At 47.2% G+C, this 13,600-nt stretch overlaps 3 protein-coding genes across 3 annotated transcripts; 1 reads left to right on the top strand and 2 right to left on the bottom strand.

Moving 5' to 3' along the window:
* Positions 1–6,633: 6,633 nt before the first annotated feature.
* Positions 6,634–8,218, bottom strand: PPTG_19009 (hypothetical protein; the record flags this gene model as incomplete). Its single annotated transcript, XM_008917320.1, has 5 exons — positions 6,634–7,259; positions 7,334–7,507; positions 7,585–7,671; positions 7,763–7,909; positions 7,972–8,218. 5 exons carry the CDS (start codon positions 8,216–8,218, stop codon positions 6,634–6,636), a joined length of 1,281 nt encoding a protein of 426 aa, XP_008915568.1.
* Positions 8,219–9,938: 1,720 nt separating this feature from the next.
* PPTG_19008 (hypothetical protein) lies at positions 9,939–10,558 on the bottom strand (the record flags this gene model as incomplete). Its single annotated transcript, XM_008917319.1, has 2 exons — positions 10,115–10,558; positions 9,939–10,085 (listed from the first exon to the last, which is right to left on the bottom strand). Exons 1-2 carry the CDS (start codon positions 10,391–10,393, stop codon positions 9,939–9,941), a joined length of 426 nt encoding a protein of 141 aa, XP_008915567.1. The 5' UTR covers positions 10,394–10,558.
* Positions 10,559–12,178: 1,620 nt separating this feature from the next.
* PPTG_19007 (hypothetical protein) lies at positions 12,179–13,592 on the top strand. Its single transcript, XM_008917318.1, has one exon. The coding sequence runs from the start codon at positions 12,290–12,292 to the stop codon at positions 13,373–13,375; it is 1,086 nt and encodes a 361-aa protein (XP_008915566.1). The 5' UTR covers positions 12,179–12,289; the 3' UTR covers positions 13,376–13,592.
* Positions 13,593–13,600: the final 8 nt, after the last annotated feature.

Genomic DNA, 13,600 nt, shown 5'->3' with positions numbered 1-13,600 from the left:
CCGTTCTTCAACCACTAGTTGAAGTGTCGTCCGTTGTAAACTTTAACGTGTTCCACTTGTACTAGACCAGGTGTTGTTACCGCTGAGCTGCAACCAGATATCATACACCCAACGTTCATCTAACGAGTTTTAGTTCGCTGGGATTATCCAAACTACATCTAGCTCGCGTATTTACCGACACTTGACGATCTCAGAAGTAAAATTACATGTCCGGTGAAGCCACTTCGAGGTACGTTCGCTTTCTCGGGGGTTCGTGGGTGGTTCAGAATAGCAGCTACAGTCACCGCACTCCAAAGTGCCCGATTCTGCCGGAGGAACAACAGTTGCTCGAGTGTTTCAGGGTGCATTGACTGCCGATGATCACTATAAACAAGCCCAGCTTGAGAAAATAGCCGCTCAACGTCGTTGGACGTTGGGGGGATCCAGTCAAGGTTCATGTAGCGCGACTCAACGGCTGGAATATCAATGTTGCCGGCGCAGCCTCCGCAAACGCCAACTCCTCGTCACTTGGCTCAGTATTGATCACCTCATTGGAGCGCATTAGCGGTCGTACGGCCGCTCGTTCAGACGGTGTGAGATCCGACTCGGGTCCACAAAGAATTTTAGTAACACCGTTCTCAAAGTTCGGGAGCGCAACGATGCGCGCATTATGGGAGAGATGACGCTCACAAGAAACCGGAAAGACGCTGATGAGCTTGTCGAACATCACGCGAACGTGACGGAGTGTCAGTCCGTTCTTCTCCTGAAGGTTTTTGCTGACAGACTCGAATTTCTTGAGCTCGTCCATAAGCGTTCGCAAGCGATTCTTATCTGCTGCAGTTTGAACCAGAGGAGCTAAGTCTGGGTCAGAGTCGTCCAGATGGGGGCGCGAGCTCCAAGTATCGTCTGATCATGGAAAACGTACTCGACCGGCGAGTATCATTCCACAGAAGCGGTGTGAGCAAGTCGTCCTAACGTAAAACTGCTCGCTGCTTTCCAGTTCGTAAGCACTTGACAACAGCCGCAACTTTGTCAAGTAGATCGTTGTAAGGCTCGAGGTGCTTTTCAACCGCCAGGTGAAGACGATGACTGGCACACCCAACTAACGAAACTTTCAACTTCTTTCCCACCGAAATGTTGACACTAGCATTGTCTCCTACGAAGAAGCACAACTGATTGAGGAGAAGATCGTACTCATCCAGTACGTCATCGAAAACGTCAGTGATGGCGTTCGAGCCAAAGTTTCAGGTTTTGTGTGGTTTAAACGAAAGTAGATTAACCTCACGCTCGGTGGGGTCAGATGCATCTTTGGAGGGGACGACGGCGAACGTAGCGACAAAGTGATACCAATTTTCGGACCAAATATCGAAGACAAGACCTAACCGCTGTCCGGGCAGCTTCGCCTTGATCTCGGAGCGAACGACCTCAACCAGTGCCCGAATGTGTCCCTTCAGTGACTTAGGGTTTATCTTCGGTAGTGTCGTGTTTTTCCTCACCAACTCAGTCTTGCATAAACTCAAAGGTTGGTTTTCCATGACTGTCCACTCGATCCAGTCATGGATACCTTTAGCGAGCGACGGGACGTTCACCACAGGGATGGATGTACCATGTCTCAGGATGTGCTTGTAAGGCGAGTCGATAGTAGCGTCGGAGTGCGGTCGCTGCAGATGGTCGATCAAGTTTGTGTAGCTCTTCCCGCTCACTTGGACGCGCTGTTTGGCGCAGATGCGGCATCGCCATCGATCCACACTTGTTGGGAAGAAGATCGTCGACACCAACTGCCTGTTTGTCGGATTGTCAATGTCACACACTTCCGTATCCATGTTGGTGTCGCTGGTAGATTTGAATGGCAGTCAGGTTGTGCTGGTGGCTGGGCGACGCTTGTCAAAATTCAAAATGACACTTGTGTTTTCACTGAGCCTTCTAACTGATACTGCGTGAGTACGAAACATCCAGGTATAATTCGGTAGTGACCTTCGCTGCGCGGTTGAAGCTCTACAAGGCCAGACAGCAGCCCGAAGAGACCTCGTAGTTGTTTCTATCAAGCTTGTTCGGTCGAGAGCTCCACACATCATGAAGGTAGTGAGTGCACGAGTGCGCCATGGTCAACTATTGCTGATGTGGACCACAATCATAGTGAAAACAAGAGTCCCATTTTCTTCAATGAATGGGAACCATCCTTCAGGGAAATGGACCGCTGCCATGAAAATTAATAAAAACATGAAATTATTATTTCGCAGCACTGCTCTATACCCACTCCCACAGCTTTGCATGTGGGCTAGCGAGTGCTTCCTCTAAAGATTTTGGAATCTGAAATCTAGGTTTGTCAGCCGTAACTGCTGTGGGATATAGTCTTTTAGTCTCACATTAGATGTCTTTGTCGTTTTGATCGACGCTTGTCACTACCGACCCCTTGTTGTACTCCCACCGCTTGGGATTTCGGTGGTCGAGTGACAATTTCTGAATTTATGTCTTCAACATCGCATCTAGACTCATTTCATAGATTCTGAATTGCCCTTTCTTCTTCTAAATTAGTACAAAATTACCATTTGGAAATGATCGTTTTATCACCGTTTCTTACCAGTCGAGTTAAGTTTTTACATGTCGAGCTTTAAGATACTTATTTGCGTTCACATCTAGAAGATGATACCCTCTATATTTGGGCGAAACCCCCAAAAGCTTGCGCTCACCTGCTCTATCACTCGATTTTAGTTCCTTTCGTTTAGTATTAGGGATATGAGCATACAGCGGCGGATCTAGGCCCTAAAATATGGTGAGGCATGCTTGTTTTTTTAGCAAAAAAATTGTAAGGAAAAATGTATTTTTTAAATCAACTACAGAGCAATCCGACGATCTGTCATGAAATTAAACGCATCCAGCACTGCGTTCGTGTCAATAAATTTCGACAAATCACGTTCAATAGTTTAAAGCATTAGATCACCCATCCGCGCATCCCCCTTGGTTGTTCGGAGTCAAGTTTTGATTATTTTCATTGGTGAAAAGGAACGCTCAGTTTGTGCCGTTGATACCAGCAAAACACAAACAAGCGTAACCAAACGGTAGGGAACTGGGAAGGTCCGAATTATGTCGTTGTCGAACATTACAATACTAAGGTCTTCAGTTGAGGCCAACTCAAAAACTCGATTATCATTTTTCGCAAGATGACCAAATCGTCGTGCTTGGTCGCGTAACTGAGCAGCCTGGCGTGCGAAGTCGTCATGATAATATGAAGTTGCAATATCCACAATATTTTTGACGTTCCACTTTTTGAAATGTAGCCGCGGACTTACATCTCCACAGAGTTCTATTAAATGCACCATTCCCACCCCAAACCGGGATTCTAACTCAGCACTTATGCTGTTTACAATTGTATCGTACACGTCAGTTTCGTAGTATTGCTGATTTGTTATCGAATTGCTCGTACGAGTCAAATCTGCACCAGGAAAATCTAAACGACCACGACCACGGCATCGCTGCCCACGCCTTTTCCGCTCATCGTATTTATTTGGAATCGGTACACCACGATTTCGCGGCAAAACTTTTCAACTCGATCCCAAACAATATCAAAACGACTGTCGTCAGATTTGTCTAGAGTATAGTCACGCATCTGTAACAACTCGCCGAAAAATTGTCCTACCAGAGTGGCAGCGGTTGTTAAATCTATTTCTCTACGTTGAAGATGCATCGACGTGAAATTAGATTTTTTGCAGAACTGTGGTGGGAGACTCGAGTTAAAATATGAAATCAAAAGTCCACATCTTGTCTAAAATACCCGAAGCTTTTGCTTTTGTTTTGGGTCCGCACCATCCTCCGCAACATTCTCTAAAACGTTCGTATTTGGGAGCCATAATTCTTGAATGCGTATTAATGCTCATACCCGGCAGTTCCATCTTGTTTGGCTTAGCGATTCTGTTGTAGGTTGCTGGTTGAGCCCTGATCCTGTCTCAAGTAAACCAGATTCAATTAATTGTTTTTTCTCGTTGAGAGCTTCTTGACGTAACTGTGTATTCCGTTTGCTGGAAGCTCCGCACGTCGTGTGAATATTCTGAACAATTTCAAAACAATTTGCGACCGACAATCTTTTTTTGTGAAACTGCAACTAATACGAGATGTAGTCGATGCGCAAAACAGTGAATTTAATAAGCGTAAGGACATATTGATCGAATACGCTTTTGAAGTCCACTGTATTCGCCGGACATATTGGCATCACCATTGTAACCCTGCCCACGGCATCTACTTAACCCCTTCAACCCGAAAGATTTTTGTTGCCTTTTTCTAGCCTACGCTGTATATACATGGTACTTTTATATGGGTTTCAGTATACCCTAAGGGAACGGAGTCGGATGGGACGTGCGAGAGTCCGTACCAGTACGGGTTGGTTGTTGCTTTTGCTGTATATACACCCGTGCATTAGGAGCCTCTAGCCGGTATAACTACAGCGACACATGAGCTATGCACGCTGTTACAGCTGTGCTAAAAACGGTGTGTTGCCCACTCGACCGATTATGTTGCATGGACCAAGCCTCTTACCAGTCGGCTGGTGCGAGGGCCGCGAATCTGTAGAGAAATTTATCTCTAAAACTCGAAAAAGCGTGCATTAGATAGGCTACTGATATAGCTATACTCTGCGCAAGTAAAGATAAATCGTCCATTGAGCAATCAATGATGACGATATACGTATCTAGCCAATCAGACCTAGCAAGGTCTTGGATGGCCTGGCTACTGCTTGTCATCAACTAAGTGTGAGCGATTGAGCTCTTTGAACAGGCCACTCCCCACAGATGACAGGTGTCTCTTTTGAAAGCTTCTTTCATAAGCAAAACGTATAGCTCAAAGACGAAACACGAAGTTCATTCACCAATGCATTACTACTCAAACCTACTTGGAATCTTCAGAAGCATCGGAGTCTTCAGAGTCTTCCGATTCGGCAGAGCCTACGCATCGACGCTTGGCTGGCGACTTCCCTGGAGAACCCGCCGTCCTTGGAGCACGCACGCGGATCTTGGTCTTCATGGCCTCTGGAATCTCTTTACCGTTCTTGTACATCTTGTGCCAAATATCCCAGCAACTCATCATTTTGCTAGACTCCAGCCACTTCGGCTTGACGCACAAGTAAATCGGCCCCACAAAGTCACAGTTGTCGCAGAAGTAGGTTGTAGTGGCCCCTCGCTTGCCTTCCGTTCTCATGGCACACACCTTGCAGTTCTTCTGTACCCTCTTCCGCTGTCCCGAATGGTCGCGCCAGTCGTCGTTCTGCTTTGGGCTGTGGTTGGCACTCTCTGTGTCGGGAAAGACTTCCTCTTCCACGGGTATGTCTTCATCTGTATATTCAGGTTAGCTTCACTGTATATACATTGTAAGAGATACGTCATAGAGACTTACCAGGTAGGAAGGTGTTTTCTTCGTACATGTCGTCCTCACTGAGACCAATAAGCTGCTGATGCAGTTTACACATGTACTGTACAAGCGTCATCGCCTTCGTCTTCTTCATCTTGCAGTACGCGCGATGCACAATGAACCCGTTCGTGATGGCCAGATCGACAAGCCCCAGGAACAACGACTTGTAGTACTTGCGGTAAGTGATCGATCTCTGGACAAAGTAACGTTGGAGGCGGAGTTGATCATGAACGTCAACTCCACCCATGAAGCGATGATAGTCCTTGACCACCTTCGGGCAGGCAATCTCGTTCTGTTCACCAGTCTGCTCTCTCCGAGCCACTCTATCCAGCGAAAGATTTCCACCGACTGATAGAAAATGAACAGGCTTGCTATCCCACCAGCAAATAGCAGCCATGTTGTTCACGTGTTTAGAGCGCGCAAACGTGACAGAGCCGCGTGGAATATTCTTGGGTCTTGTTTTCTTCTTCGTCACCACACCACGGCCTTGCAAAATCCTCGGCGGCTCGTCATTATAGTGCCAATTGTATAGAAACCCATGATCAGTAACTGCACCGCCAGAACGATAGAGGTGTAAAAGCGATCAACCACTACGAGTCGCATGGCCTTGCCAGCAGGCTTGTCACCAAACACCGCCTTCAAGCTGCGCACAACCGCAGCAGGACCCGATTTCATGTCCACAACGCCAGACTCCGCAATGTGTTGCTTTTGCCCACAGTAAACTTCAAATCTATCAAAATCAAGAAGTTGTATATACAGTATAAGTAACCTAGATAATACAGCACATGACAATGGCACTCTTACCGAATGCAATAAGCAGAGCGCGCACAGCAAAGCATAAAAAGCTTTGTCCCCCACTTGTGCGGCTTGTCTTTCATATACATTCGAGTACGGTTGTAGGACGACCGAGACGGAAGCATGGCTTCATCAAAAGATAATTCCGCAGGAGGTATGTATGAATTCACGAAAGTCTGCTGCAAAATGTTCACTACAGATCGGATTTTCCAAGCACGATCAGTCTTGGCACGTGGGTCTTGGTTGCTGTTGAAGTGAAGGTTTCGACTGATGTCAAGAAATCAGTCTCGAGCCAAGAATTGCCCAAAAATTCCCCTTGAAATTGCACCGACGTCATCTTGCCGCCAATGGTTTGCTAATTTCTCGCGATTGGGCATGACCGTCCAAGCGACGAAAAGTCCAATGTACACGCAGATTTCATGAGGTAAAACGGGCTTCACCGACAGAAAATCTTACCGTACATCACGGCGAGTCTTCGTCTTCTTGGTTGGCGTCACAACTTTCCCCGCTGCCCTGGCGCGGCGTTCCAAAGCTTCCTTTTTTTTGAAAATACTCGTCCACCCTCTTGTCAAGCTGCTCATGCATGTAGAAATTACTGCACTCGGAGATATGCGGCCACATCGACACCGGCATGAAGAGGAAAAATAGAGCTATTGGTGAACCACCCCTATTGAGCGCCGCTTCGGTGGATCCGTGTTGAGCTTTCAGGAGATCAGGATATACATCACCATCTGAAACCGGAGTGTACGGCGTCTGTAGAAATTCTTCCACGTCAGGACTTTCCCATTCATGCCATCCAGTAGTTGCTACTTCCTTCAAGGCAGGACCGAGAATTTCACCAGCAAGAACCTTGTCTTCACCACCCATTTTTTCCAAAAAATGATTTGCAAAGTGGCGTTCTTCGGTTGAGAAGACATCGTCATCATCCTCATCAATAGTGTCCGACACAGATGCTTCGGAGTCACTCTTGTCCAGATCATTCAGGTCACCTTCCTCGGATTCATCACCCGAATCCAGTACTTGGTAGTTGCGCTCGTCGTCGTGATACGTATTCGCATCATCCGCATCATTTCCGGATAAATCAATCACTAATGCATACAAATACAGCATACGATACAGGTTAGTCATATCATGTATATACAGTATAAACAGGTTAACGTACGTTCAGTGATGTCTGGACTAGCTTTGCTTTCCTCGTCGCAAACTAATGAATCTGCTATCTCCGGTTCCTTGGCACCCGCGCTCGTGGGATTTCTTTTCTTCTTTTTCATCGTCGTCTTCGTGAGTGCCACCTCGGTAGTGGTAGCAGTGGTAGAAGATTGGTGTACGTTAGATTCTGCAGAATACAGCATATATTATACACATTAGCAGAACTTCAGACTGAATATGGAAAAGTATATGAGTACAACATACCGTCTGGAGACTGGGAAGTTGGCGGCGTATGGGCTTGTTGTGTACATGCCTCGGAAGCACGAGCAATAGGCACACTTGGAGTCGTATCTATACCATACAGCATAACAAAGCGTGATATACATGTTAACTCATACAGATTAGTATATGCTCGGTGAATTGAAACCAAACGGACGCTTACCTGCAGGGGTATCAGAAGTTGTAGACTGGGATCCAGTCGTCCGCACGGGTGACTTGGGCGACGATCTCGAAGGGCGTTCTGCTGGAGTTTTTTTGGCGGCTTCGGTAGCTGCTGTGGCGCCTCGGTCAATAGCTTGCTGCCGGACCACTGTACATGCGAAACATGTCATAAGAACTGAGATAACACATTAACATATACCAATGCCTTACTTTCTGTAGCGTGGTCCACCACAGCTTGCTCTCCGAGGACGTAGTCGATCCCAACAGTGCCGTTAGCATTACCCCCAGGCAAGATGTACTTCCATCGCGTTTCAATCCAGCGAGAAGGGGGCGGCTTGGAGGTCCATCCTAGCTTCTTGAATTCAGGCCATATGACCCGGAAGTGCTTCGTGCCGCGCTCAGCTTCCGGCAGCGCTGCGACATCCTCATGCGGCGCGCTACCGCGCGTCCCAACCATCGCTTTGCTTCTCTCGGCGAAAAATCCCAACTGACTGGTCCGAGTGATTTGGCGCGAAAGTTACCTTTAATAGTCGATATTTTATTTAAATGATTGCTCCAAACTGTCAAAGTACATACTCAAATATCGAGAATATGGAGAGTGGTACTTCAACCCCTACCCACTGAAGAAAGGCGATTCGGATCTTTTCTTGCTTCAAACCGTTATATAAAAATTTGTATACCGAAGGATGTGCAAACTCCACGACCATAGTGAAAGCAAGCTTATATTTGCTTATGCTGTATATACAGCATAAGCCCCCATAACCGGGGCAACTTCCCGACCCCTAACGCAGCTTATACAGCTACCGGGTTGAAGGGGTTAATTGTAATCCCCAAGATGCCAGCTTTGCAGTCAAATTATCGAATAAAGTTCTTGCTTCAGTGTCCTGAACGAACAGTACCCAAAACTCGCTCCATGATTTACCAGTCGTACACGAAACAAATCTAAAAACGATATACTTATGCTCTGATTGTGATTTGCATGTTGCCTCGTCTACTAACACCGAAAGAAAAACCATCCCCAAGCTCGTTCAATATAATATGTGTTCGGATGACGTCTGAAGCGCATTGTATCAGCTCACGCTGGACACTTGGAGATGTATGTCTTTTGCATTATAGCTTGCAGCCATCATTCCTTCGGAAAAGCTTGGAGAATGCTCCTCTACGAAGTTGACCATTTCGAGAAAGTTGTCTTTGTTATGAGAATCATTGTGCTCTTCGTGACCTCTGAAAGGCATTCCTTGACGTGCTAAAAAGATACAAAGATCCAAAATAACGACGATGCGTCGACGATTTTGCTCGGGTTTACTAACTAATTGTCGCTTTAGTGCAATAGAAACATCACCGGAAGTTGAAAGTAGGTCGAGAAGCGCAATTTCCGCCATCCGATGTTTTGAGCAACAAACTCCTACATGTTTCGCCGGTCTTTGAAGTTGCCTTCTTCCAGTTGCGAAACCCGCATGACTGTATCGAGATATTTCGTTTTTCATGGTCATCACTTCCCGAGAGAGATAACAGCACAAACAATGTGCCGCATCTGTGGTCGGTGAATATTCGAGCCAAGAATGAAAGCTAAACCAATTTTTTTTTGAAAAGACCTTGTGCTTCCTGAAATCAAAGAGGGCGGGTACCATCCAATCTTGGTTGAAATGGCCCCAGCTGCTCATAAGCTCCCAACATACGAGATAGTAGGGATCGACAATCTTTCAATTGTTTCATTTGAATCAAGCTAGGGATACGTTTAGCCGGATCACGAATGACTAAATCCCCAGCCCAGAACACGCCTCGGGTAGCTGCGAAATTTCATTCTCCCTACACCAAGTCACATTTGCTTGCAGCGTTTTCCCCAATCTCACCATATCAGTCGATTAGAAATATCTTCAACGTAAAGACAGGCTTCTCATTATCTAGTTTGTGCAGTCGTTTTTTTTTTTTTAACTTACACTTTGCAAGTAATAAACAATTGCCACAGCCATAAATAGCAGTTTAAAGCTTTCTCCTCAAGAGAACAAGAATTTCCTTTCTTTGACTGAAAATACCCGTAACCTTGCTTAGCGAGATAGTTTGCACTTAATACATTGCTATCACACTTACTATCGAATGATACATCCCTTAACGTTAAAGCACTGTAATTTCCACTAGGGCTCAATGCGTTTAGCTTTCTTGATCCCTTAAGAGTGCTATGCAAAACGGTTACCGTATGCAAAGACATGGTGTTGTCCAGGATGTAAGCTCCCTGTAAACCAGTCTCGGTCCGGTAGTATAGGTTGGCCTGCCCACGTATCCACCACCCACATATCATTGGTTAGGGTTACCCTTCTAAAACCCTTAAATAAGAGCCGTGTTGTTCACGTACCTCTTCTTCAATCCCTTCCATACTTCGAGGGAACACGACTGACGTCTGTACAGAGCTGCCAATGTCCTCAAAGCATGCATGATGCGCTGGGTCCAAACTCTCAATGTCATCCATATTCGCGTCATTGACGCACGCCTCCAGAAGGGTCTCAGCACCCTCGACCTTGTCCACGGTAAAATCCTCCTTCTTCATGGAAATTAAGGACGCCCAAAACGCGCTGGGCAGTTGAAATAGGACCTCAACACAGAGACATGGCTCTGTCGCCATGTCCTGGCCCATTAGTTTGCGTGTTTTCTGTTGATCTCGCTATTTACTTTCTTATGTTACCCGAAGAGTGTTCTTAATTCGCGCCAAGCCTTGTGTGTCAACTTAGACCAGGCCCTCGTCAACTCAATGAGGCATGCTGCATCTCCCTGGTCGAAGTTCTTATCTAGCAGCCGAATGGGTCGTTAGAGGACACCACATCCGGCAAAGTGGACAGAAAGAAGTTCGGTAGAACCTGATTTAACAGGTTCTGGAGCCCCCCCCCCCCTACCTGTGTCCAGTGCACTACGCCCCATCATATTGCGGGCGACTCATCCTCATTCGTCTCGGCGGTCGGCCACGGCGACATTTCGGGGTTGCTCCGCAGAAATTGCACCTTCGCTTCTGATTGCCTCTTTAGCATTTTCTTTTGTGCTCATGGTCCAACTGGTTGACATGCGTCTAGGGCTTGTCCTTCCACATTGTATAGGATTTTCTGGTAACCTTTTCGAGGCCGCCGCACGACTTAGCATCAACAGTCATAGTATTTGAAATGTTGAGTGTTGTAGGTTGTTGTGTTTGCCGTCAGTTTGGAGAGTGAGATAGTCTCAAGCCATCTCTTCCGCTACATCCCTCGGCTTTGCCTATTTGATGGGCACACTGGCCCCTTTCCTTTGATTGGCAGTGACTGGTGCTGTTATTAGCCAATCAAACCATCTAATCTGTACTTAATAACCTATCATACTCCTTCAGCCCAAAATATACAAACTCGTATATATTATGGTGCAACATATTTGTATACACCAGTGCTGCTGCCGGCGGGGACGCTGTTGCATGTTGAGCCAAAAATCAATCGAGCGGCTAGGTCAGATCTGTTTGGCATATCAGTGCAATCCGGGCTAATCATTGGATCAAATTAAAACATTATAACGATTTAATTGGTTAAAAATTGCTATGATGTCATCCGTTATTTTAACCCTATTAATTTCAAATTTTTGTTGTTTACTGTCGTTGTTTTTTTTAAGTTTTAAATTTGATAATCCAATGTAGACGACCCAATGTTTTTGATATTGACGCACTGCAGAGTCCAAGTTGGACGATTTGAAGGCTGTACTGTATGAGCGTTGGAAATCGTACCCAATTTACCTAGATCGCTGCATCCGACACCAGAGGCTATGAATGCTCCTTGCTGCCATCGACTTCGCACGATTTTTCCTTTCTGAGCACTTATCGTAATAGTGAGAAGTAGTGCAGGCATCGGAAATGAGCTCACCTACGCAATGCCAGCCAAATCAGGCTTTTTTTGATGGGGCTAGTATCAGGAGGATACTTATCCTCCGCCATCAATTGTCAAGCGCGGCCTCCTCTATACGCTACGAATCGTTGCATGAAATCCACAGCCAACACCTGAATAATGCCAACGGCTAATAAACGTGTTAACCGTATATGCTCCAAGTTGTAGCATTTGAGCAGTGTACAGACAATGAAGTGCATTGACTATTGACTGCCCTGGGCGGTCACGAGACCGTGATATCTTTCTTGCGGGTTGAACCTTTTCGCTGATTTGGATGAACTGAGTGGTCGGGATAGTACCAGATCCTGTTCACTGTACCCCAACACCCAACCCAAGAATGCATACATTTCAATATAGAAAGGATTTGCTGGACGCTGATTCAATAATGAAAAAAGTAAAGATCACCCTCCAAACTCTATTACTGGTAATAGTGAGTACGGAAATTATGTTAGGGTGCGCAAGCGCAAATAGGATTCTGTAACGTTCCCTGTGCAATCCGATCCATACAGTAGACAAATGATTCTATAGAAACCCGTGGGTTCACTGAAACCTGATTTTTCTTCGTCTTGACTCTAGCCGGCGGCTCACTATAGGAATTGCGTGCTATCCGTCGCGTTGGTTATCAGCTACTAAAGATCATGGTGCTGTCTGTGAAGAAGACCCTGGCGCTGGCGCTCTGCGTGTCGACGTTCGCCACTTCGGAGGTGGCACAGAGCTCGGCTCTCCGCACGCACCCGCGCCGCGGGCTGGCTGGTATCCACCATACTACCCAGTACGCACCCAAGGTGGTGAAGCAGCCCAAGGGCGCTCCCGTGCAGCAGGAGGACAGTGGCTCGTCCGACTCCTACGACTCATATGACTCGTACGACCTGGATGGCTCCGACTCGGCCGACGTGGAGCTGCAGGGCTCGGAGGAGATGGACATTTCGAGTTCGCAGGATCTGGACATGGACGTGGACGGCCCAACCGACATGGACGTCGACCTGGACGACGGTGAGGAACTGGAGTACAGTGGAGAGGGCGACCAGACACTCGACATGTCGTCGTCGGGTGATATGGACTTCTCGGCCGACGCCAGTCTAGACGGGAGTGGCCAGATGGACGCGGAAATCGAGTTCACGGACGGATCCGTGGACGTGGATCTGGATGACGACGAGGACTATAGCCAGGAGCTCGAGTTCGAGGATGACGAGGTTGTGGACGAGATCATCGAAGTTCCCGAGGGAGCCAAGTCGATTCACCTGCGTGTGCACAAGGGCAATGTGGACCTGGATATCATCAAGGGTGCCAAGGAGCACGTTAAGAGCGAGGCTCAGCCCGAGCAGAAGAAGGAGGAGGCCCCCAAGGAGGAGCAGAAAAAGGAGGAGACGGCTGCCACTGAGACCAAGGAGGAGACTGTGTCATACGCTGCTGAGGCCAAGGAGTGGATCGAGGAGAACGGCAGTAAGCCTGCCGTCCTGGGCGGCTTGATCGGTGCCGCTGTGGGTATCGTCGGTATCGCTGGTGTAGCCATCGCCAAGAGCCGCAAGCGCGCGTCCGAGAAGTCTGTTCTGGCAGAGGACGCTGCCGCTGACGCTGAGGCTGAGGCCGAGGTGGACGAAGACGCCGAGTCGGAGTCGGACAACGACTCAGACAGTGATGAGGATGTCGAGGCTGGCGTGACGGTACTTACGGAAGACGCTGAGGAGGAGAAGAAGACAAGCGTCGTGGAAGGTTCAGTGTAAGTAAATTTCTGGCCTCAAGCGCCGCACAGACAGCAGACGATCGGTGGATGCATGCAAGTAAGAGAGTAACGAATCGTAGCTCCAGTATATTCTATGGCAAGGTGTCGCCTTCAAGCATCCGCCGGAAGATCGAGGGCATCTTCATTTTTCTAAAAAAAAATCTCTGTCAATGGATTTATATTTTTTTCGAGATGTTTATAAAATCGTACTTTGTGATGATCACGT

Source organism: Phytophthora parasitica (genome assembly GCF_000247585.1).
Source record: "Phytophthora parasitica INRA-310 unplaced genomic scaffold supercont2.98, whole genome shotgun sequence".
NCBI classification, from domain to species: domain Eukaryota; phylum Oomycota; class Peronosporomycetes; order Peronosporales; family Peronosporaceae; genus Phytophthora; species Phytophthora nicotianae.
The sequence above is the reverse complement of the archived record's forward strand: the minus strand, read 5'-3'. Positions and strand labels throughout refer to the sequence as shown.